Source organism: Bufo bufo, chromosome 3 (assembly GCF_905171765.1).
Source record: "Bufo bufo chromosome 3, aBufBuf1.1, whole genome shotgun sequence".
NCBI lineage: Eukaryota > Metazoa > Chordata > Amphibia > Anura > Bufonidae > Bufo > Bufo bufo.
The window spans coordinates 549,210,805-549,235,372 of NC_053391.1; the positions used below are offsets into that span (position 1 = coordinate 549,210,805).

A 24,568-nucleotide genomic window follows, 5' to 3' on the forward strand; every position below is an offset into this window, starting at 1 on the left:
GTCTGGCTCTGGGGACTCCCTTGTCACTCTCTTCTCCCCCACTCCCTCCCTTGTCACTCTCATTATTCCACCCCGGCACCCCCCTCCCTTGTCACTGTCATTATTCCACCCCGGCACCCCCCTCCCTTGTCACTGTCATTATTCCACCCCGGCACCCCCCTCCCTTGTCACTGTCATTATTCCACCCCGGCACCCCCCTCCCTTGTCACTGTCATTATTCCCCCCCGGCACCCCCCTCCCTTGTCACTGTCATTATTCCCCCCCCGGCACCCCCCTCCCTTGTCACTGTCATTATTCCCCCCCCGGCACCCCCCTCCCTTGTCACTGTCATTATTCCCCCCCCGGCACCCCCCTCCCTTGTCACTGTCATTATTCCCCCCCCGGCACCCCCCTCCCTTGTCACTGTCATTATTCCCCCCCCGGCACCCCCCTCCCTTGTCACTGTCATTATTCCCCCCCCGGCACCCCCCTCCCTTGTCACTGTCATTATTCCCCCCCCCCGGCACCCCCCTCCCTTGTCACTGTCATTATTCCCCCCCCGGCACCCCCCTCCCTTGTCACTGTCATTATTCCCCCCCCGGCACCCCCCTCCCTTGTCACTGTCATTATTCCCACCCCGGCACCCCCCTCCCTTGTCACTGTCATTATTCCCACCCCGGCACCCCCCTCCCTTGTCACTGTCATTATTCCACCCCGGCACCCCCCTCCCTTGTCACTGTCATTATTCCACCCCGGCACCCCCCTCCCTTGTCACTGTCATTATTCCACCCCGGCACCCCCCTCCCTTGTCACTGTCATTATTCCACCCCGGCACCCCCCTCCCTTGTCACTGTCATTATTCCACCCCGGCACCCCCCTCCCTTGTCACTGTCATTATTCCACCCCGGCACCCCCCTCCCTTGTCACTGTCATTAGTCCCCCCACACACACACCTCTAATGTAGCGTGGCCGAGCTCTCTTCGGTCCGCGGTACAGGAGCATTTGTTTCCTGTACCCGGCCGGACTGACAGGAAGTGCACACTAAGTGAGCACTTCCTGTCAGTCCGGCCGGGTACAGGAAACAAAAGCTCCTTCCGCGGACCGAACAGAGCTCGGCCACACTACATTAACAAAAGCACAGAGCAGACACACAGCAGGCGCAGGCTGCGCAGCAATGAGCCGGCGGCCGGAGATTCAAATTAGAGCTGCAAGCGCTCAGGACTCTGTCCTGAGCGCTTGCCGCTCTAATTTGAATCTCCGGCCCCGCCGGAGATTCAGGAGGCGCAGCATGAGGGGCGCCGCCGGCCGAACTTATATAACCAATTTTTTTTTTTTTTTTACACCGCAACGGGCGCCCCCTGCTAAATGGCGCCCTAGGCACTGCCTAAGTCGCCTTACTGGTGGCGCCGGCCCTGCCTACCCTCAGGATAAGTCATCACTATCAGAATGGTGCAGGTCTGACAACCTATACCGCTGCCAATGAATGAATTGTCCTGTAGTAGTGGACAGAACTGGTTACTGCAGCGCTGCTCTCATTCACTTTACCAGCTGATCAGCGGGGGCGTGGGGTGTCTGATCCCCACCAATCTGATAGTGATGACCTATCCGGAGGATCAGCAATCACTCGGAAAATCCTGGACAACCCCTTTAAGCTTCATGTCAAGCTTAAGCCACATTGGAATTGCTGTAAAAACTCCAAAAATGCCATGATAAAAACGGTGTAGTAGCACCCTCCTAACTGAATCTTTCTCATGTGTAACAGATATAGAACTGTACTCCTTATGAAGTTGTGTGACTTACAAGACCATTTTGCTTTATTTTATTTTTTTGCAGTCTGAACTTGTCAACCTTGCAGAAAGCATCCAACAGAAACTTTCGTACTTTAATGAACTAGAAAATATTAATACGGTGAGTACTGTTAAAATATAAGTAAAGATGCACGTTTCCTTATGTCATCATTAAAATGATAATTTGAGCTATTCTATCTATGCTGTGAACAGGTCTGACCTGGCTAGAAGTAACACACTGATAAGGCTCCATTCACACGTCCGGATCCGTTCTGCAATTATGTGGAACGGGTGCGGACCCATTCATTTTCAATGGGGACAGAAAAGATGCGGACAGCACACAGTGTGCTGTCCGCATCCGAACTTCCGGTCCACTGCTCCGCAAAAAAAAATAGAACGTGTCCTATTCTTGTCCGCAGCTGCTGACAAGATTAGGCATTTCTATTGGGCTGCCGGCCCGGTGTTTTGCGGATCCACAAAACACTGCGGACGTGTGAATGGATCCTTATCTTTTTTTCATGTTTCAATTTGCCTTTTCAGTTTGTCCTCAAGGTTAAAGGGAACCTGTCATGGTGAACATGGCGTCTGAGCTGCAGGAAGCAGGTTATAGAGCAGGAGGAGCTGAGCAGATATAGTTTTATGGGAAAAGGTTCAGGAGAACTTCTATTTAATTCATTTATGTCCGTGTTTATTCTGGGCTCTGAAGTCTAGGAGGTCCTATCAGTGATTGACAGCCTTCCCAGAATGAGCAGGGATTTAAATTAATTAAATAAAAGTTTTACTGAATCTTTCCCTATAAAACCTATATATCAATCTGCTCAGCTCCTCCTGTTCTATAACTTGCTGCCTGCAGATTATTTTGCATTTTCTCAGTGACGGATTCCCTTTAATAAACCATGACCAGAGGTGTCTCGCAAAAGCTTATTCCCCTCTCCCCATTGAGAACACATGCACGCTTGGCCAAGCCTTGCATGCAGTTATATGGGGGCTTGACCAACAAGCATTTGGGCAGCATTAGGCTTCTTTCACACCTGTGACCAGGTTTTCCATCTGGCAGGTTCCACAGATATTGCCTGGAATCGCCAGACAAAACTCGCTGCATGCCGTGTTTTCTGTCCAGCTGATTCTCTGCATATTTGCTGGGTAGCAGCCAGACCCCACTATAGTCAATGGGGTCCAGCGGGAGAGCTGGCAGTACTGGATCTGGAGAACTCAGGCAGGCTGTTCTCTACCGACACAGCCTGCTGGCTTTCCCTGCCGCAAGTGTGAAACTAGCCTTATTAATACCTGAAAATGTATGTATGAATAAATAGACAGCTGAGCATTAACCAATTGTGTCCTCTTTGGGGAGAGTGTCTGCTGATCATTGATGACATTGTCATACTGCATAAGGACACCCCTTACTAGCAAGAGGGTTGGTAATGTACAGTTGTAATGTTATTAGTACAGTTCCAGGTGGAATAACAGAGGAACGGCGCAACAGAGTTCTAAGGATGCTCAGATTTGTTATGTGATAGAGAATACAGTGGTTCACTAAAATATACTTGTCAGGAGAGATGTCAGGTCCTCTTTGAAGTTGTAACACTGAGGCCAGTGATTGATGGAAGCGGTTTACCAGAGGAGTACTGCGGCTTGTATTATTTCGGCCCATTTCTCCATTCCTTGAGCAAATTTTACCTGGAATCCTGGAAAACCCATTTAAAGGATGATTCCCAGCTGAACATTTGTAGTCTATCCATTCAAAATGCCACCAATCAAGGGCTCCCTAGTATTCGCTTTCTAAGATGCACTGCCATATGGTCATTTGGAATGGAATTTATTCATTCTAGTCTATGCTCCTATTGGAGGGGATCGGAAGGGAGCAGTAAGTCTATTGAACATGTCAGTCCACCACTGATTGCAGCAGCAGGGGGCGCCACCAGAGGAAAACGGCACTAAATATTTTTGTTGCTTTTATATTATAATAATACTTTATTTGAAATTCCCTTTTCCTTGCATAGTAGTACATTTCGTGGGATAATCCCTTCCTGTGTAACATGAAAAGGTATTGTGTGACGTTTCAGGAGACGTACGTTTATGACATTATATGTTTAATTGGTTTTATGTGATCTTTTCTCTTTTTAGAAGTTGAATTCCCCCACGTTATCTGTGAATACTGAAGGATTTATACCCATGCTCTCAAAGCTTGATGACTGCATATCTTACATCTCCACTCATGTAAGTTGAAGTCCGTCTTCCCTTCATTTTCCATATATATACATTGATACATGAATTTGGTTTCTCACTGTATCTAGTTAGGAGGATTTATACTAACACTATAAATGTTGCATGTTTGTTAATAGGATCAGATTGTTTGGTGCATAATCTACAAAACCTTTTCTGTGTTTTATTCGTAGAACTCCATGTATAGTTTTTATTTACAGTACTTGAAGGAACTCTATTCATGTATTCTAGTGTGTGTGTGTGTGTGTGTGTGTATAAATATATATATATACATACAGGGCTCCAGATGGCGACCAAAATGGTCGCCAATGCGACTTAGAATTTACAAATGGCGACAAGACTTTTTAGGACAAGGGTTCCAGCAACTAAGGGGGCTAATAGTAAGTAAAAAAAAAAAACACACACTAAGGCTACTTTCACACTTGCGGCAGTGTAATCCGGCAAGTAGTTCCGTCGTCGGAACTGCCTGCCGGATCCGCTGATCTGGATGTGACTGAAAGCATTTGTGAGACGCATCCGGATGCGGATCCATCTCACAAATGCATTGCAAGAACGAATCCATCTCTCCGCTTGTCATGCGGACAGACGGATCAGTCTTGTGTCTTTTTACACATTTTTACTGGTCTGCGAAAGTGCAGGCCGGAAGGACGGATCCGGCACTGATACATTCCTATGGGGAAAAATGCCGGATCCGGCATTCAGGCAAGTCTTCAGTTTTTTTCGCCGGAGATAAAACCGTAGCTTGCTACGGTTTTTTCTTTTGCCTGATCAGTCAATATGACTGAACTGAAGACATCCTGATGCATCCTGAACGGATTACTCTCCATTCAGAATGCATGGGGTATACCTGATCAGTTCTTTTTCGGTATAGATCCCCTGTGACGGAACTCAGTGCTGGAAAAGAAAAACGCTAGTGTGAAAGTACCCTAAAATTCCCCCTTCCCCAATTTTACATATAAAATATATAAACAATAAATAAATAAACATATTACATCAGGGCTCGACAAATCCCAGGCGCCAGGTCGCCATGGCGACCAGGAATTTAGTCCTGGCGCTTGGGTATTTGTCAGCCCGTTTTCAAAGGTGCCCGGGCGATGGGTGCGGAGCTGCCGTTCTGTCCGGAGGCAGCACCGTGTGAGTCAGCTCCGTCACAGCACACAATAGCAGAGACGCTGGCAGCAGGGAGGGGAGGGACTCGGGAGGAGTGTAATCTGATCCTAGAGTGGAAGCTGCTTCTGCCAGCCCCTCCCCTCCCTGCCCACCAACCAATCAGAGCTGAGGCAAGGCAAGCACTAGCAGCTCTGAGTCACTGACACAAGTAGAGGAGGGAGTCTAAGTAAGAAAGAATCGAATGAGTCACAGGTTAAAAGAATCTAAAGATCCGACTCAGTTAGTGACTCATTCGATTCTTTGAGTTAAAGGGTTTCTATCACTTCGTATGCCATAATTAGCTCTCAGACACTAGCGATCCGCTAGTGTCTGCTCTGGCCAACCATCCTAATATAAGAGCTTTTTGGGCAGCCGTTTTGCTAAAAAAAGAACTTTTATAAATATGCTAATGAGCCTCTAGGTGCTATGTGGGCGTCATTAGCACCTAGAGGCTCAGTCTACCTTCATACACAGCCACCGCCCAGCGCGTCCCTCCAGCCCGCCCATCTCCTGATGAATGCGATCCTCCGTGTGACGCAACGGACGAATTCTCGCGCATGCGCCGTTCGCGGCTGTATTCGGCGCATGCGCAGATAATGTCTGACCGCTTCCCTGCTCAGACATCTCCACTGCGCCTGTTCCTTGGAGCACTATGACGTCATCGGCGCAGGTGCAGTGGAGATGTCTGAGCAGGGAAGCGGTCAGACATTCTCTGTGCATGCGCCGAATACAGCCGCGCACGGCGCATGCGCGAGAATTCGTCCGTTGCGTCACACGGAGGATTGCATTCATCAGGAGATGGGCGGGCTGGAGGGACGCGCTGGGCGGTGGCTGTGTATGAAGGTAGACGGAGCCTCTAGGTGCTAATGACGCCCACATAGCACCTAGAGGCTCATTAGCATATTTATAAAAGTTCTTTTTTTAGCAAAACGGCTGCCCAAAAAGCTCTTATATTAGGATGGTTGGCCAGAGCAGACACTAGCAGATCGCTAGTGTCTGAGAGCTAATTATGGCATACGAAGTGATAGAAACCCTTTAAAAGAACAGGTTACACTGAGGCTGTCGCTGATGCTTTTGCAGTAGTGATAAGATTAGGGACAGGAGCAGAGAGATGAGAGAAGTGACAGGACACCGTTTAGATTACAGTGTGAATTAACCCTTTAGGATCAAATTGGCTTCTCAAGGAGATCTATATGTTAAAGGCATCCCTTCTCCTGTCTCATTCAGTAGCTATAGAACTAAGGCTACTTTCACACTTGCGGCAGGACGGATCCGGCAGGCTGTTCACCCTGTCAGATCCGTCCTTCCGCTGTTTCGCCGGACCGCAGCTCTGTCCCCATTGACTATAATGGGGGCAGAGCTCTGGTGCAGCACGGCAGTGCATGGTAAAAGTACTGCATGTCCAACTTTTTAGTCCGGCGGCCTCTCACCGCGAACTGCCATGCTGCGCCGGAGCTCCACCCCCGTCCCCATTATAGTCAATAGGGTCCGGGGATGGAGCGGCGGTATATGTAACATGGTATACAGCATTATTGGGGGGGCTCTATGGAGAAGTGGGGGGGAAGCACTATGGGGGCACCTACTGGGGGCTTTATGACGCGGCTCCGCCTGGCTCCTAACTTTTTTAGCTGGCTCCTAGATTCCAAGGAAATTTGTCAAGCCCTGTATTACATAGCGCTGCGTCCGAAAAGTCCAAACTATTAAATTATTAAAAAATATCTCCTATGCGGTGAGCGCCATAACAGACATAAATAAATTAAAAAAAACATGCGATTCGCCATTTTTTAGTCACCTTGTCACAAAAAAAAAAGGATAGGACTGTTCTATTATGGGCCGAATGTTTCATAAAATGCGAAAAAAAAATCTGCGTGGTATTGAGTATCGCAATACTTTTTTATGGTGACGAAAGCAAATCAAAATTTTGGTAACGAAACAACCCTACACCGATCTGATCGGCGTAGCGTTGTCACGATACCAAAATTTTGATTCGGTTTCGATTTGACTCCTAAATTTTTCAGTTCAGGAGCCAATGGCTACTAGGTATTTTTTTTTGTCTGGAGCACTGATTTTGCATAGTATTTATAAAGAGTCACACAGCAGGTGATGAATTGGTTGGATCATGAATTAGGCACAAACTGCAGCGGCTAAACAAAAAGTCACATATTAGATTAAAAAGTCGCATATTAGGTACATATATTTGTGAAAAGGCTTGCATCTACCCACTGATGTGACTATTTTAAGAAAATTGTTGCACGGCCCAACACAAAACAGACAAACAGAACTACGCCACTCCTGAAGTGGAGTAAAACATTTAATTGATTTGTAAAAAAAGCGCACCTACATAATTAGGATAAAAAAAAGCTCAAAAAAAAACCAAAACACCAGAATTGGACTACAATAGAAAATTGTCAAACAAGGCGCAAATGCTTCCAAAACAGGCACACTTTCATTAGTAAGTGCACCTACAAGAAATTGTCTAAAATAGGAAAACATTTGACTTAAACAGGTGCAAAACGCTAAAATAAATGACCCCAAGTGACTTGTCCATCAAAGATTGCACCTTTTTTAATGACCAGTAGATGGCATCAGAGACAAAGTAAATACAACCCAAGTACTGTAACTGATGATCAGTAGTCATCTGCTGGGTGTGAAGTAATATGAGGAAAATATATGAGAAAGGAAGGGGTTAATTGGGATATGTCAAAGCTTTATCTGCCCACTTTTATAAACTGACATTTTTTTTATAAAGAAGCCAGTTTGGATCGTATAAGACAGGGGTGCACAACCTTTTTTGGTCTGGGGCCCCATTGTCACATCGTACTATTTGAAATTTTTTATTATTTATTTTTAAAATATATTTTTGACACATACTATGACAATGAACTATTTTATTTTTCACGTTTTCCTTTTTTATGGCTTTCTTTTACTTGTATTTTATTTATTAATTTATTTGACATTTTTTTGCAAAAAAATTTTTTTCTTTTTTTTTCTTTTTTTTTTTTTTTTATAGATTTTTGCAGCACTGTATGTTCCCCCAAGAGGTCTTTTTTTTTTTGCACTTTTTCCTTTTATTTGTATGTTTTGATTTTTTTTTTTTTTTTTTTTACTTTTTAATATATATTTTTATAGAAAATGTGGTGTCTCACTCCGCTTGTAGCTGTGGATGGGTGCTAACGAGCCTAATGACTCACCCAGTCAAAAAAGGGATATAAAGTGTAGAGAGAGGCTGAGCACTCTCCACCTGGACCACACAGAGACTGACACAATAGGTACTGATGATAATATTTATTACACCTAAATGAAGATCGATTTCTAAAACTGTGATAGAACAACAATAAAATATTCAGAATAAAATACAAAGTAAAAACAACATAATAACTATAAAATACAGTGGGTACTTTATAAAACTCGGAATAGTTAATATATAAATAATAGATGGAAGTTCAATGAATAAATGATCGAGAGGTATTCTATGTCGAATAGCTACTCAAATATTCAGGTAAATGTCCGGACAAAGTTTGATTATTTCATTCGATTATTTCATATATTCGACGAATATTCCCTGTCTGGCAAAATAATAATCACACTTGCGATTGCCGTCTGACTAAAGCACAGTGGCGTCCCACGTGGCTGAAAATGTAAGATCCGGCAGTACCTGGTTATGATAGGTCAGCTGGAGCGGTGCAGGCAAGTTAGCAGCCCTCGATGTAAGTATTCTCCAGTAGATATTCTCCAGTGGTTTTCTCGGTTTTTCAGGTGTAGTAGCAGTGTGAATCGAATGTAGCGTTGAATATATGCCAGAAAAGTTTGTCAGGGTAAAATTTCCAATCCGGGTTGTTGGGGTCAGGACGTTCATCAGCTGATGTGCGGGTCTTAAAATCAGACGCGTTTCGGGGTCTTTTCCTAGCCCCTTCCTCAGTCCACTGACCCCGAAACGCGTCTGGTTTTAAGACCCGCACATCAGCTGATGAACGTCCTGACCCCAACAACCCGGATTGGAAATTTTACCCTGACAAACTTTTCTGGCATATATTCAACGCTACATTCGATTCACACTGCTACTACACCTGAAAAACCGAGAAAACCACTGGAGAATATCTACTGGAGAATACTTACATCGAGGGCTGCTAACTTGCCTGCACCGCTCCAGCTGACCTATCATAACCAGGTACTGCCGGATCTTACATTTTCAGCCACGTGGGACGCCACTGTGCTTTAGTCAGACGGCAAAGTGTGATTATTATTTTGCCAGACAGGGAATATTCGTCGAATATATGAAATAATCGAACAAAGAACAACGAATAAAGAAATTTATCGAACTTTGTCCGGACATTTACCTGAATATTTGAGTAGCTATTCGACATAGAATACCTCTCGATCATTTATTCATTGAACTTCCATCTATTATTTATATATTAACTATTCCGAGTTTTATAAAGTACCCACTGTATTTTATAGTTATTATGTTGTTTTTACTTTGTATTTTATTCTGAATATTTTATTGTTGTTCTATCACAGTTTTAGAAATCTATCTTCATTTAGGTGTAATAAATATTATCATCAGTACCTATTGTGTCAGTCTCTGTGTGGTCCAGGTGGAGAGTGCTCAGCCTCTCTATACACTTAATATATATATATTTGTCCCCAAAAGGTCCATAAGACTTGCTGACCTGCTGAGGCTCTGCAGTCCTCTGCCCCTGACACACGGCGATCACGTGATCGCCCGGTCTACACTGCACAGTGCGCCGCTCACCTGTGTGAGGAGAAGGCGCTGATACACTGCTTCTGCCTTCTCCTCGGGTCTCGTGGTGTCTGACAGCCGGGGACCCGTCCTGCTACAGGGCAGGGGCAGGAGCTGTAACACTGCAATTGTGCGGCTCTGGGCAGAAACACCGCTGATCGCACGATCAGCTGTGTTTCTGCCCACCAGGACGGGGCCGCCAACCATGGCTCTGGGGGCCACAGGTTGTGCACCCCTGCTATAAGATATGATGACAGGGCTGATTAACTGATTCAGCCCCGGTATCCCTTGTTCATCTTGACCTTGTTAGCGGCTGCCAGCGGTAATCATGGCAGTGTATGCCTCTGACTGTCCGACTACAGTGGCAATATGGGGAAATGATAATGTATGACTGTAAAAGATTTCTGCAGAGATGAGGTAAATGGAGCAGGCAGGTGTCGGTACTCGGTCACTGAGCAATTCTTGGGTTTATTGTTCTAGATTATACATAGAGTTTAAGTAGAAGTACAAAAAGAGAACAGCACTTCTTGGGTAGGTACATTCATACAGATCTGAACAGTTCATTTTCATGATGCTTACAGCGCGCAGTGTTCTTCTTTCCTGGATGTGGGACTCTGGTCAAAGTTTCCCACCATGCATTATGTCTTTAGTGGACTTATTTCTACATGATCTGTATGTTTTATCATGTACGATGAAGGGATACATTAAAGGGATTATCCTGGAAATGATACTGATGACCTGTCCTCAGGACAGGTCATCAATATCAGATCGGCGACACAGCGACCCCCGCCGATCAGCTGAGCACTGCAGCCTCTTCCTAGGCCATGTGACGTCACCGTACATCGGTCACATGGCCTAGTTGCAGCTCCGCCCCATAGAAGTGAATGGGGCTGAGCTGCAATACCAAACACAGCCACTATACAATATGGCGCTATGCTTGGTGAGCTACCGGGACTCCGACCCCGCCGATGTGATGATAATGTCCTATCCTGAGGATAGGTCATCATTATCGTTTCCTTGATAACTCCTTTAATGTGTTAAGGGTTTATTCACTAAGATGACTTTTTTTAATTTTCTTTTTACATACAGCCGAACTATAAAGATTATCCGGTTTACATGGCGAAGGTTAAGCAGTGTCTTTCTAAAGCTATGCACCTTATGAAGACGTACACGGTGAACACACTACAGAACCTCACAAATCAACTCATGAAACGGGTACGTCAGGTGAGCGGTGATTTGCATTGGTTATAGGTTCGTTGCAGATTGTAAGCTCATGAGGGCAGGCTCTCTTCTGGCTGGTTCTGCATTTCACATTGGTTTTGCTATGATTGATTTTATTCTACAATTTTATTTTATTTTTTAAATACCTGCTAATATAAAGACTTTAGTAGCAGCTGTGTGCATCTTTACAGTTCAATCTGTGGAAACACTTCAAGGCATCTATCAGATATCAAACATATTTTGCTTCCTTGTCAAAGGGACCCTGACATTAGGTTTAGGGCTCTAAACGCCCATCATGTTTTATAAAGCTGGGGGTTATCTTTCTAAACATGAGCATGTCACCACTGGTATTGAAAGACCTTATAAATGACTGCAGATGAGTTCAGTTGCTTTTGGCCTATGCACAGTGAAGAGAGGTGTATTGTCCTCGGCTTCACCTGCGCAGTGAGGAGAGGTGTATTGTCTTCGGCTTCACCTGCGCAGTGCGTGTGCTCGTATTGTCCTCGGCTTCACCTGCGCAGTGCGTGTGCTCGTATTGTCCTCGGCTTCACCTGCGCAGTGAGGAGAGATGTATTGTCCTCGGCTTCACCTGCGCAGTGTGTGTGCTCGTATTGTCCTCGGCTTCACCTGCGCAGTGTGTGTGCTCGTATTGTCCTCGGCTTCACCTGCGCAGTGTGTGTGCTCGTATTGTCCTCGGCTTCACCTGCGCAGTGTGTGTGCTCGTATTGTCCTTGGCTTCACCTGCGCAGTGTGTGTGCTCGTATTGTCCTTGGCTTCACCTGCGCAGTGCGTGTGCTCGTATTGTCCTCGGCTTCACCTGCGCAGTGCGTGTGCTGTCCTCGGCTTCACCTGCGCAGTTCGTGTGCTCGTATTGTCCTCGGCTTCACATGCGCAGTGCGTGTGCTCCCGAAGCCGCTGGACTCTTCTCTGGTAACACCTAATGCTGAAATAGACAGAAAGTTGTGACATGGTCAAGTTTAGAAAGCAAAACCATAGCTGTTTATCATCATACTAGTGGTTTAGTGGCTTGATAGTGACAGGTTCCTTTTTAAATGGGTTGTGCAGGCATTATATATTGATGGCCTATCCTTAGGATAAGTCATCCATAACTGCTCGGTGGAAGTCTGACACCCAGCAACTTCGCCGATCAGCTGTTTGAAGAGGAGCGCTGCTTACTCTTCATTACACTGCACGTCGTCTCTCCTGCAGCGGTGACGCAGTGTAGTTACAAGTACTCGCTCCATTAAAGTGACTGGAGAGAATACTTGTAATTACACTGCACTGCCGAGACCACTGGCAGTTTAATGAAAAGGAAGTAGTGCTCACATGGAGAGCTGCCTGTTCAAACAGCTGAGAATGATCGGTTGTTAATATAAACTGCCTGCACAACCCTTTTAAGGATCTGTAACTCTCCCCCATCCCCCCCCCCCCCCCTCCCCCTCCGTGTTCCAGTGGTACAGCCTGTTGGCTTCCTCACTGTCCTCCTCTTCCAGGCTGGCTAAGATCACATGGGGGAGGCTGCTTTAATTCTTCATAACTTGGGCTGTGTAGCAGCTAGACAGACCGGCTGACAATCTAAGCTTTAAAACAAAATCTCTAGCTGCTACCAATCCAGAGATATGAGAGGTTAACGCAACCTTCCCCTCCTCAGCCTGCTGCCCTTGGAAATAATATTGATGACCTATCCTCAGAATAGGTCATCAATATCAGATTGGTGGTGGTCCAACTCCTGGGGCCCGCGCCAATCAGCGTTTATAAGCAGTCTCCATGAGTGTTGCGGCCTCTTCATGGGCCATGTGACATCACTGTACATCGGTCACATGGCCTAGTTGCAGATCAGCCGCATTGAAGTGAATGGGGCTGAGCTGCAGTACCAAGCACTGCCACTATACAGTGTAAAGCACTGTGCTTAGTAAGCTGGCAGAAGTCCTTGAAACAGCTGATCAGTGGAGGTGCCAGGACTTGGACCCCCGCCAATATGATAATGTTGACCTGTTGTGGGAATAGGTCCTTATTGTCAATTCCTAGATAACCCCTTTAAGTCCTTTTCTCAAAGCCTGAGCAGAGCTAGGGCAAAACTGTTAAGTAGTTAAAGGGCTGTCTAAATATATTTTCTTCCTAAAAGATGGTTAATCAGTAATGTATATCTGAAACAGTATATGGATGCACTACTGTTGAGATACTGATGCAGAAGGGTCAGTGGTCTGGATGTTTACAACAACTCGCATGTGTAATGAGCCTAAAGGGCACTTAAATGGATTATCCCATGAATAGTGTAAAAAATGAAAATCTGTTATCATATGGTACATATTTTTCCAACAGACTAAGAACCAGCCCAGTTCCTCACGTGGATTTCAAGTTGGCAGTTTAGGGGGCGTTTACTTTCTCGGGGGGGGGGCGTCCTTTCCACTGCAACTGGTGGCAGTTGAAGGATGGAACTGAGCATGTTCGCCAACTTCAGTGAGCGGGACAGAAAATAGCAAGTGGCGCTATACGGATAGGTGAATAGCTCAGTGGCTATACTAAAGTACTCAGATCCAGCTACTGGTTTGGAACATGTAGAATATTTTCATGGGACAAACCCTTTAAAGAATTTCATACAACAAAACTGTAATATGATTTTACTATTGAAACTACTGTAGTGTTAATCTACTTACCTGTAGGCCGGTGGGTGTTCTGTAGGCTGTCTGCACATTACACACTGTGATTGCTAGGGCAATAGGCTGTATGATTTCTGAATCTGCCCTCATCATCTCATTCTCTGCAGTGGTACTGTAGTTCCAAACCTAAGAAAAAAGGGATGGGATTGAGTGTACACGGTGCCCCCGGCGAGCCCGGAGGATACGGTGTCAGTTCAGTCCATAATGAACACCTTCGCTCCAGAATAATCCTCTGGCACTTGTCCTTAAAACTCAATAATTCCTTTTTTTAGACACACATTAAAAACATCCAACAGGTATGGCAATAGATAGATATGCTACGCGTTTCGGATGTAGAGAAACCTCCTCATGGCATACCAAGAAGGATGTTTCTGGATATCCGATACTTATAGCATATCTATTGCCATACCTGTTGGATGTTTTTTAATGTGTGTCTAAATAAAGGAATTATTGGGGGGGTCAGTTATCAAACTGGCGTAAAGTAGAACTGGCTTAGTTGCCCATAGCAGCCAATCAGATTCCACCTTTCATTTTCCGAAGGAGCTCTGATAAATGAAAGGTGGAATCTGATAGGTTGCTATGGGCAACTAAGGCTACTTTCACACTCGCGTTTGGTGCGGATCTGTCATGGATCTGCACAAAAGCATCTGTTCAGATAATACAACCGCATGCATCCGTTCAGAACGGATCCGTTTTTATTATCTGTAACATAGCCAAGACGGATCCGTCTTGAACACCATTGAAAGTCGATGGGGGATGGATCCATTTTCTATTGTGCCAGATTGTGTCACTGAAAACGGATCCGTCCCCATTGACTTACATTGTGTGTCAGAACGGATCCGTTTGGCTCAGTTTCGTCAGACGGACACCAAAACGCTGCAGGCAGTGTTTTGCTGTCTTCCTCCAAAGCGGAATGGAGACTGAACGGAGGCAAACTGATGCATTCTGAGCGAGTCCTTTTCCATTCAGAATCCATTAGAGCAAAACTGATCCGTTTTGGACCGCTTGTGAGAGCCCTGAACGGATCTCACAAACGGAAAACCAAAACACCAGTGTGAAAGTAGCCTAAGCCAGTTCTACTTTACACCAGTTTGATAAATCTCCCTCTTTGAGTTTTAAGGACAACTAGTGTCAGAGGATTATTCCAGCGCTAAGTTGAGGAGTGGTAATGTATTGCACATGGCCACCACATTTTTAAAAATTTGAGGAATTCATATTTTTACAACATTATCTGACGTGTCTCAGTGATATGTCAAAGTCCTTTGTTAACCCCCACATTTACTACTGCAGATGCGCTGGAATTCTAGCATAAGTTTCAGCATAATTTGGTGCATTTTTATGCAAAGTTGTTAATTTTAATTTTAGACATTTAAGAATCATATAAACCAAAAGGAATAATCCATTGTGCTCTGCCGACCTGCTCACGGGTCAGGGGCGTTTTTTTAAAATTCCGCAGTTTTTCACCAAAATTGTACAGAATTATGTTGCAAAATAAGTGTCTACCATGTCTCAAATTTATCAGCCACTGGACACATTTGACACCTCCTTAGACTTGCGTGGCTTTCTGTGTTTTAGGGCTCTTTCACACTTGCGTTCTTTTCTTCCGGCATAGAGTTCCGTCGTCGGGGCTCTATGCCGGAAGAATCCTGATCTGTTTTATCCTAATGCATTCTGAATGGAGAGAAATCCGTTCAGGATGCATCAGGATGTCTTCAGTTCCGGACCGGAATGTTTTTTGGCCGGAGAAAATACCGCAGCATGCTGCGCTTTTTGCTCCGGCCAAAAATCCTGAACACTTGCTGCAAGGCCGGATCCGGAATTAATGCCCATTGAAAGGCATTGATCCGGATCCGGCCTTAACCTAAACGTCGTTTCGGCGCATTGCCAGATCCGACGTTTAGCTTTTTCTGAATGGTTACCATGGCTTCCAGGACGCTAAAGTCCTGGCAGCCATGGTAAAGTGTAGTGGGGAGCGGGAGAGCAGTATACTTACCGTCCGTGCGGCTCCCCGGGCGCTCAAGAGTGACGTCAGGGCGCCCCACGCTCATGGATGACGTGATCGCATGGATCATGTGATCCATGCGCATGGGGCGCTCTGACGTCATTCTGGAGCGCCCGGGGAGCCGCACGGACTGTAAGTATACTGCTCCCCCGCTCCCCACTACTACTATGGCAGCCAGGACTTTAATAGCGTCCTGGCTGCCATAGTAACACTGAACGCATTTTGAAGACGGCTTTGTCTTCAAATGCTTTCAGTTCACTTGCGTTTTTCCGGATCCGGCGTGTAATTCCGGCAAATGGAGTACACGCCGGATCCGGACAACGCAAGTGTGAAAGAGCCCTTAGACAGGATTATTAAATCTGCTCTTATGCCCCTAAGGTCATGTTGAAGTCCTCCACTGCCTGGAAACGTACGGTCTTCTTTAGATGTGATAAATGTTTATTTTTTTCCCCCCCGTCAGGATCCATCAACAGCACCACATTCTGACAACGCGTTTACGTTATTTTATGTCAAGTTTAGGGGAGCAGCTCCAAAGGTCAGGGTGAGTATTCCTTAACATCGGCAGCTCACAACATACAAAGATAAAGGATGATATTTTTTGTGATGACCTTTTTCTATATTTTGTAGAAGTACATGTGCATGGGAGCTATAATGATCTATTGCTTTATAAAATCGTGTTCGTTGCTTGTTTTTCCATCTCTCTCTAGTCTGGCTCTTTGGATGTTGAGAGTCATTCCTTCACATGAATTGGATTGTTACAAATAATGTCAGCTTGCTCTGATATGATAGCCAAATGATAGCCCTTATGCTGTAATATTACACCACGTCTTATTGACTGTCTTGCTTTGTTTGCCTAGACTCTTATTGAACAAATGGAGCAGCGATCAGAGAAGTTACCAGAGTGAGTATTATTTTTATGGGAACGTTTTACTTCAAATGCATATTTTTAAGAAAAAATGAATAGCTGACTAAAGAGCATTATAGATTTACCCTTTTAGACACAAGAAAGTAAAAGTTTGGGTTTCCCTGAGATTTAACTGTTGATGAGCTAGCCTTGTCCCCACTGTGTATTAGCGCTCTGTCGGATGCATCTCTCTCAGCTGTCTGTGTCCACAGGACGCAGAGACAGCTGATTGTAATAGAGTAGCAGGCAGCTCTCCCCAGCAGCATGATGTACCGTCACACTGGGCCGTGTAGAAGGAGCGCTGCCGGCTGGGAATCGGCTGTGTGCATCTTCTCCTACACAGCAGCAGCATGATGCGTGACAGTATATCGTGCTGCGGGGAGCGCTGGCTGCTTAGGTGAATGGTGAAGCGGACTGCTCCCTGCCCCACCATTACGATAAGCTGTCTCTGCGTCCTGTGGACATAGAGACAGCTGGGAGAGATGCATAGTTCAGCCGAGCGGCATCGACAGAGCGCTAATACACATTGGGGACACGTCAAGGATGTGAAGGGACATGAATGGTGAGAGGGAAGGGTGGTGCAGGGCTGTGGACACAGGAGAGGGGCGTGCACATGCACAGAGGCAGCTTCTCCCTGACCCTGACCCTCAATGCTGACATTACATCGACGGGCAGTTTAGGTGGGGGTGGGGAGCATGTGACTTGTCGATGTGATGTCAGCAAGACAACAAACCAGGTCGCGTGACTGTTTTGTAAAATGCCTCACCGAATTAGAAAGACCACACCTGGATGACTTACTGCCTATATATAACACTACCCTATGTATGTATGTATGTAAGGGGGTTTAGTTGAGAGGGCAGTGCAGACCCAGAATCTGGGTTACTATCTTTCATAGCGCTTATCTGTACTGCAATTTGTAAATGGTTTTATTAATTCATTGCATGTTCAATTTGATGTTCTGCTATAAAGTATGTGTTTTGTATTATATGTGTGGTCTTTCTAATTCGGGGAGGTATACACTGTTGCCACACATTATTATTTGTGTTACTATTTGGTTTTCTGGTTTGTAAAATGAGCAAAGGGAGCAGAAGAATGAATGCAACCATATTAAATATATGTTAGTGTGGCCGGGGCATGTTTACTGGAAAATAAAAGTTTAAGCCGGAAAACCCCTTTAATGCTAAGGCTACTTTCACACCTGCGTTCGGGTGTCCGCTCGTGAGCTCCGTTTGAAGGGGCTCACAAGCGGCCCCGAACGGATCCGTCCAGCCCTAATGCATTCTGAGTGGACGCGGATCCGCTCAGAATGCATCAGTCTGGCAGCGTTTAGCCTCCGCTCCGCTCAGCAAGTGGACACCTGAACACTGCTTACAGCGTTCGGGTGTCCGCCTGACCGTGCGGAGGCGAGCGGATCCGTCCAGACTTACAATGTAAGTCAATGGGGACGGATCCGTTTGAAGATGACACTATATGGCTCAATCTTCAAACGGATCCGCCCCCATTGACTTTCAATGTAAAATCTGGACGGATCCGCTCAGGCTACTTTCACACTTAGAAATTTTTCTAAGTTATAATGCAGATGGATCCGTTCTGAACGGATGCAAACGTCTGCATTATAGGAGCGGATCCGTCTGATGAAACATCAGACGGACCCGCTCCGAACGCTAGTGTGAAAGTAGCCTAACTTTGACCCATTGTTTTAAGTTACTGAGGGAGTTTAATGCCAGTTTTCTTGGTGGCCCTGGAGATGGAAGGTTAATGCGAATTTTACAGATGATCTAGGGCTGGGATGCTCCACCTGTGGCCCTCCAGCTTTTGCAAAACTACAACTCCCAGCATGCCTGGATACTCTACAGCTATAAGCCTACAGCAGGGCATGGTGGGAGTTGTAGTTTTACAACAGCTGGAGGGCCGCAGGTTGAGCATGCCTGATCTAGGGTAATGGAGAAAAGATTCTTATCTTCTGGTCCAGAGTAATGGAGGTGTTCGGATCTGTGTATAGAACAATGGCCAGCCTAAAATCCCGATAGACTCCCTCGTTACATAGAGCCATGTTTCAGAGGAAACAATTTTAAAAATGAGCCGAGCATGGGAAGAAGGGTCCTCTGTGTAGCTTCTCCTCGTTGGCTTGGCTTAATAGACAGGCCACTCCCTATACACAGAGAGAGACTTGTGACCAATGCAGTGAAGAGAAGTCACACTACAGCCTCTTCTCCCTTTGCCTGAACTCTTCTTCCTGTAGCTGACTTTTAAACTATGAGGAAAATTCTTAATTTTCCCTTACGTCTCTTTTTAGCCTTAAGGCTCCATTCACACATCCGTAAATGGGTCCGCATCCGTTCCGCAATTTTGCGAACTGGTGTGGACCCATTCATTCTCTATGGGGACTGTGTGCTCTCCGCATTTCCGGAGCGCGCCCCCCGATCTTCCAGTCCGCACCTCCGGAAAAAAATAGAACATGTCCTATTCTTGTCCGCAATTGCGGACAAGACTATGCATTTCTATGGGGGTGCCGGCCGGGTGTATTGCGGATCCGCAATACACTACGGACGTGTGAATGGACCCTTAAAGTTGTAAAACCTTGGGTATATGGCAAGGGCGGGATGTGGGCACGGCCATCTCCCATGGCACATTTATCATTAATTACTAGATTTCATTCTGGCTGATTGACTGTCAGAGGAGGCATGTAATTTTATAACATGACCATAAGTTCCATGCCTCCTCTGGCAGTGCAGAACCTATCAAGATTGGTGCCGCAGATGTCAGTCTTGATAAATCGGGGCCTATGTTTTCTAGGTGTCTGTAATGAGGGAGCCTGGTGGGATTTCTTGCTGCCAGTGGTTCACTCAGCATGAAATGGGTAACTTGTCTCCTTGGAGGCTTATAATACTGGTTTCCCTGGTGTTAAAGGGATTGTCCCATGAAAAATATTCTACAGTTTTCAAACCAGCACCTGAATCTAAATACTTTTGTAATTGCATGTAATTAAAAATTTTGCATAGCCACTGAGTTATTCAATAAAATGTATGTGTATATCGCCACCTGCTGTTTTTTTCTTCTTTCTTTGATGGCCGCACATGCTCAGGTTCATCCTCCAACTACCTCCTGAGCTGTGATAGGTAGAGCTAAGACACGCCCCCTGAGCTGCAGCAGAAAAGACACTCCCCTTGAGCTTTCAGCTTGATATAATCTAGCAGAGCAATGAATGGGGAGATCTCTGGATCCATGTGAGCTACAGGGCTGGTTCTAGCTTTGTTAGAAAGGGATTGTCATGTACTATATAAGGTTTGATTTTCATTTTTTACAGTAGTCATGGGAGAACCCCTTTAATAACTGGTGTCCAGTGCTTTGCTCCTCTGCCTGGCCTTCAATATCTGCTGTGTCCTTCTGTCTAGCAATAATTTTCACATGGGCAGAGATGGAGAGCACCGTCTGGCTATGACTCCATCTGCTGCAGCTAAAATTGGTTTCCTTTTATTAGGGTAGGTTCACACTGACTTTTTTTGGAAGAAGATTCAAAGCAGATTTTCATGCAGGTTTTTAAGCAAAAGCCAGAAGTGAATTTGAAAGGAAATATAAAGTGAGGACTTGTACTTCTCCTTCCTGCTGGAAGGTCTTGGCTGAAAAACCTGCAGAAAACTTTGCTTCGTACTTCCTCTAAAAAAAAACTCTGTGTGAACCTACCCTAAAAGCTAGTGCCTTTACAACTTCTAGTTACTAACCTGACTGTACAAATGAAACCTATAGGTTCTTATATATGAGGCTCACAGTTTATTTTCCTTGGGCAAAGAAATGTTTCAGGAAAAAAAGCATTGGTATTGTTCATAGTAACCAAGCAGGTACCAGCCTTGATGTGTCTAGAGCACAGAACTGCTCTAAATGGTGGCAGTCAGCAGCATTAGATGTTGTGCAGGAGATTCAAAGGATTTCATTTGTGCCATCATTGCAGGAATAGCAGGTTTGACTTTTGCACTATGCACTTGTAGTGACTTTTTTGTAATCTTATTTGAAAGGTATCAGCTACTTCTTGGTGAAATACATCAGTGCTATCTAGAACAGCGGGAGAACCTTCTTAGTCCAAGTATCACCACCACAATTACAGATCTCACCAGCCACAACAACAGGGATCACTGTGCACTGGTAAGCATGTCCTCTAATCTGGGCTTCCTCTTCCCATTATTCTCAATACATTCGCCCCCTCCTTTGCTGTTATACAGCTGGATATCCTTTTGTGAACTAAGATGAAATGAATTACCGTACTCCTATTTTTCGGACTAGAAGACGCGCCTAACTATAAAACACACCCCTGGTTTAGACAACCGTAAATAAAAAAAAATAAAACATAGAGAGGGTTAATAGTTTTGGTCAGCTCCTGTTAAGCTTAAGGCTACGTCTACACGACGACATTTGTCGCGCGACAGATAGGGCACAACTACACTGCAACATTTGTCGCGCGACATTTTGTTGCACTAATGTCGCGCGAAAATTTTTATAATGGCAGTCTATGGTGTCGCACTGCAACATGCAACATACTGCGACGCAACAGTCGCAGAAAATCCATTCGAGATGGATTTTTCTGCAAATGTTGCGTCGCAGTCGCAGCATGTTGCAGTGCGACACCATAGACTGCCATTATAAAAATTCACGCGACATTAGTGCAACAAAATGTCGCTCGACAAATGTCGTCGTGTAGATGTAGCCTAATGTGTCATCTGGTGACGCAGATGGCGCATGTGGTCACATCATTAAATGTACCTATCCAAGTACTTGTGTCTCCTGTCCTTGCTCTATAGTGTCCATGCATATAGATATATAGATATAGTGATCATGACATTATACAAATACACTCAGCTCTGCAGCATGCACACAGGCAGGGAGAGAGACAAGTTTGCAACAAACACTTCTCTCACTGATCCAATGAGGCGCTGTATTAGTGTTTTGAGGACCATTAAGGGATCATTGTAGGAGGCCTTGGACTGCTGGTCCACCCTGACTGCAGACTATAAGACACGGGCACTTTTTAGCAAGATTTTTTTCTTGCTAAAAAAAGTGCGTCTTATAGTCCAAATAACACGGTAGTTAGCTGTCGCTCCTGGTTGGGAGATTTGCTTCTGTGTCTTGCATATCACACACTTTTCATGGATTATGATTAAATGCAGGATTTTTTTTCTCGTAGGTGCGGAGTGGTTGCGCATTCATGGTCCATGTATGTCAAGATGAATATCAACTTTACAATGAATTTTTCACCAAACCAACACCAAAATTGGAGTATGTGGTAAATTTATAAATGTTGTTCTAGACTCTGTATTTCGTTTTTGTCATATTTTCATCAGTTTATTATTTCTGACTCCTCCCTTTGAAGTATTCAGTTCCTAGCACATCGGTGTGCCTCTGGTGACCATTCCAACAATTTTCGGTACATTTCTGTATTATTTAAAATCTCAGAAAACCACTTTAAGAGCTCCTTTACCCAGTATTTTGCTTCTGAGTTGTACATTTTAAGACTTTGAAGCATTTTTTTTTTTTTTACTGTATGGACCTACAGCACCGTGACCTTCACAGTCATGATGGCAGTCCATTCATGTGTAGTCTCGCTCTCTGCAGTGAAGGTTTCCCAATCCCTCCCCTCTGCCTCTTGCAGTCTAATGATTGGATGCTAGAACCATCACTCAGAGCAGAGAGGAAGGGTTTAGAAGGCTGGAAGGGATTCTTCAAGAATTGGCTATTGATGACTTATCGTCAGGATAGATCATCAATATCAGATTGGCGCTGGTCCAACTCCCGACACCCCACCGATCAGCTGTGCGAGACTGGAACCAGGCTACTGCAGCACAACTTCCATTCAAGTAAATAGGAGTTGTGCTGCAGCTCTGCAGTAACCAGGCATGGATTAGATTAGTCATCAGTACTGAAATCTCAGCAAACCCCTTTAAGTTCAGAGAGGTGGAACACTGAACAGAATTATAATGTCTTCTCATTGGTTGTGCGAGATGCATGAGCACCCACTGCTGTGTGTTTATCTATTGTACCTCTGCCAGCAGTTTTGAGGGGTCAGAACTTCTGACAGATTCCCTTTTAACAAAGTATTTTTCTATTTTTGCTTCGCTGTAGAAGGCTAAAGGTGTAGTCGTCTTGTTACTGGATATCTCTTTTAGGACCACGATTTACTTTGCATTTCAGTCCTTGATTTTTGATGTATATGTTTTTCTTTTTATTACAGTGAACTTTTGGAGAAACTGTGTCTGTCTCTGTACGATGTGTTACGGCCGCTCATCATTCACGTGGTTCACTTGGAAACCCTCTCTGAACTTTGTGGTATATTGAAAATTGAGATGCTTGAAGATCATGTGCAAAATAGCGGTAAGGCATGCGCCTCTCTATTTTTGCTTTATTAAAGTTAAACCAACCGCTTTGTGGTTTTAACTATTTCACTTACAAAGGACAATGCACTGGTGTATTCTCCAATTTGTATAGCTATCGCCTCCTATTACTGCTTTATTTGCATAACGCCAACCTATCCACATTGTTGCCTAATTTAGTTTATTCATTGAACACAAAAATTGCTCTTATAGCAAAGTCAGTTGTGTTGGCGTCCTGTTAACCAGTGTGACTTTGGTTTATGGTGGGGGCATGAGCCACCAATAGTAAAATAAACCGTATATCCGGAGAACATAAAATCAGGATTTTTGTGGTCATTTTAAATCGTACAATACCTTTTAAATATTTCCCCCTTTCATGGACTTTTTCATATTTTCATATTTTATGATTTATTTAAAGGCATTGTCCAGGATTTTGATATTGATGGCATAGCCTCAGGATAGGCCATCAATTTCATATCAGCCGGGGTATGACGCACTGTTCCAGCTTATCTGTTCTAGCTCCAGCCCCCGAACTACACAGCTCTGTCTATTGTATAGTGGATGGAGCTGGTAGCTGCATTGTTGCTCCCATTAAAGTGGATAGGAGCAGCTCTGCAGCCATCGCCTTTGTTCACTGTGTGCGCCGTCTCCTCATTTAGATGTGCGGGTGTCCTGAGGATAGGTCATCAATAGTAAAATCCTGGACAACCCCTTTAAACTCATATAGCTATTTCATCTAGAAAATATTGTTCCAAATCCTTTAGTGCAGCTTTTTATTTATTTTATTTTATTTTTTATATTGATTATATTCTCTCTTTATGTGCTGTTTTTAGTTGACCAGCTTGGTGCCTTTGATGCTGTGGTGAAGCAAATGCTAGAAGATGTACAAGAGAGGCTTGTCTACCGGACACACATTTACATTCAGACTGATATCCTAGGGTATAAACCTGCGCCGGGGGATCTGGCATATCCTGACAAGCTGGAGATGATGGAGGTACGCTCTGCCTCAGGCACATAATTAAGAATAATTCTGCTTAACACAACCCGTACAAACAAAAATGCTGTTAAAGTATGCTGCTTAAAGAGTCCTGCCCAGAAGAATGGGAAAATGTGTAAAAGGCTGACAGATCCATTTCAGGGTCCAGACGGGGCAGAATATGACAGCCGCAGATCTGGATTTCCGAATGCAGAATCTGCAAAATCCACTGCGATTCCACAACAGAATGAACATGCAGAAGATTTCCATGTGGAAAATCTCAACTACATTTTGATAGTATTTTCAAAATTCCTATCCTTATTTATTGTACAGAAATTTGCTGTGGATTTGTGTTGGGGAACCCACACAGCAAATTTACCTTGCCAGGAATTATCCATAAATGCTTTGTACACCTTCGGGGTAATTTTTTAGCTAAAAATCATTTTTTCTTTTGGCAAAAATATTGAGCTGTTCTGTCACAAAGGTTTAATTGTTTTCTTAGCTGGTCATTTAATAAACTTTGGGACGTCATCTAATAAACCTTCTCTCTAAACTACTAAGAGGTCA

The 24,568-nt window shown here is 44.7% G+C and overlaps 1 protein-coding gene across 2 annotated transcripts in view; it reads left to right on the top strand.

Moving 5' to 3' along the window:
• Positions 1 to 24,568, top strand: part of COG3 (component of oligomeric golgi complex 3) — a 91,703-nt gene that overhangs the window by 13,098 nt on the left and 54,037 nt on the right. The window contains exons 5-13 of one of the 2 annotated variants that reach the window (XM_040425438.1): positions 1,813 to 1,887; positions 3,891 to 3,983; positions 10,969 to 11,103; positions 16,223 to 16,303; positions 16,620 to 16,663; positions 20,680 to 20,806; positions 21,843 to 21,934; positions 22,887 to 23,026; positions 23,859 to 24,019. In XM_040425438.1, coding sequence (XP_040281372.1) covers positions 1,813 to 1,887; positions 3,891 to 3,983; positions 10,969 to 11,103; positions 16,223 to 16,303; positions 16,620 to 16,663; positions 20,680 to 20,806; positions 21,843 to 21,934; positions 22,887 to 23,026; positions 23,859 to 24,019 — 948 coding nt within the window. The remainder of the gene's footprint in view (positions 1 to 1,812; positions 1,888 to 3,890; positions 3,984 to 10,968; positions 11,104 to 16,222; positions 16,304 to 16,619; positions 16,664 to 20,679; positions 20,807 to 21,842; positions 21,935 to 22,886; positions 23,027 to 23,858; positions 24,020 to 24,568) is intronic. The other variant, XM_040425439.1, reaches the window with a different exon arrangement.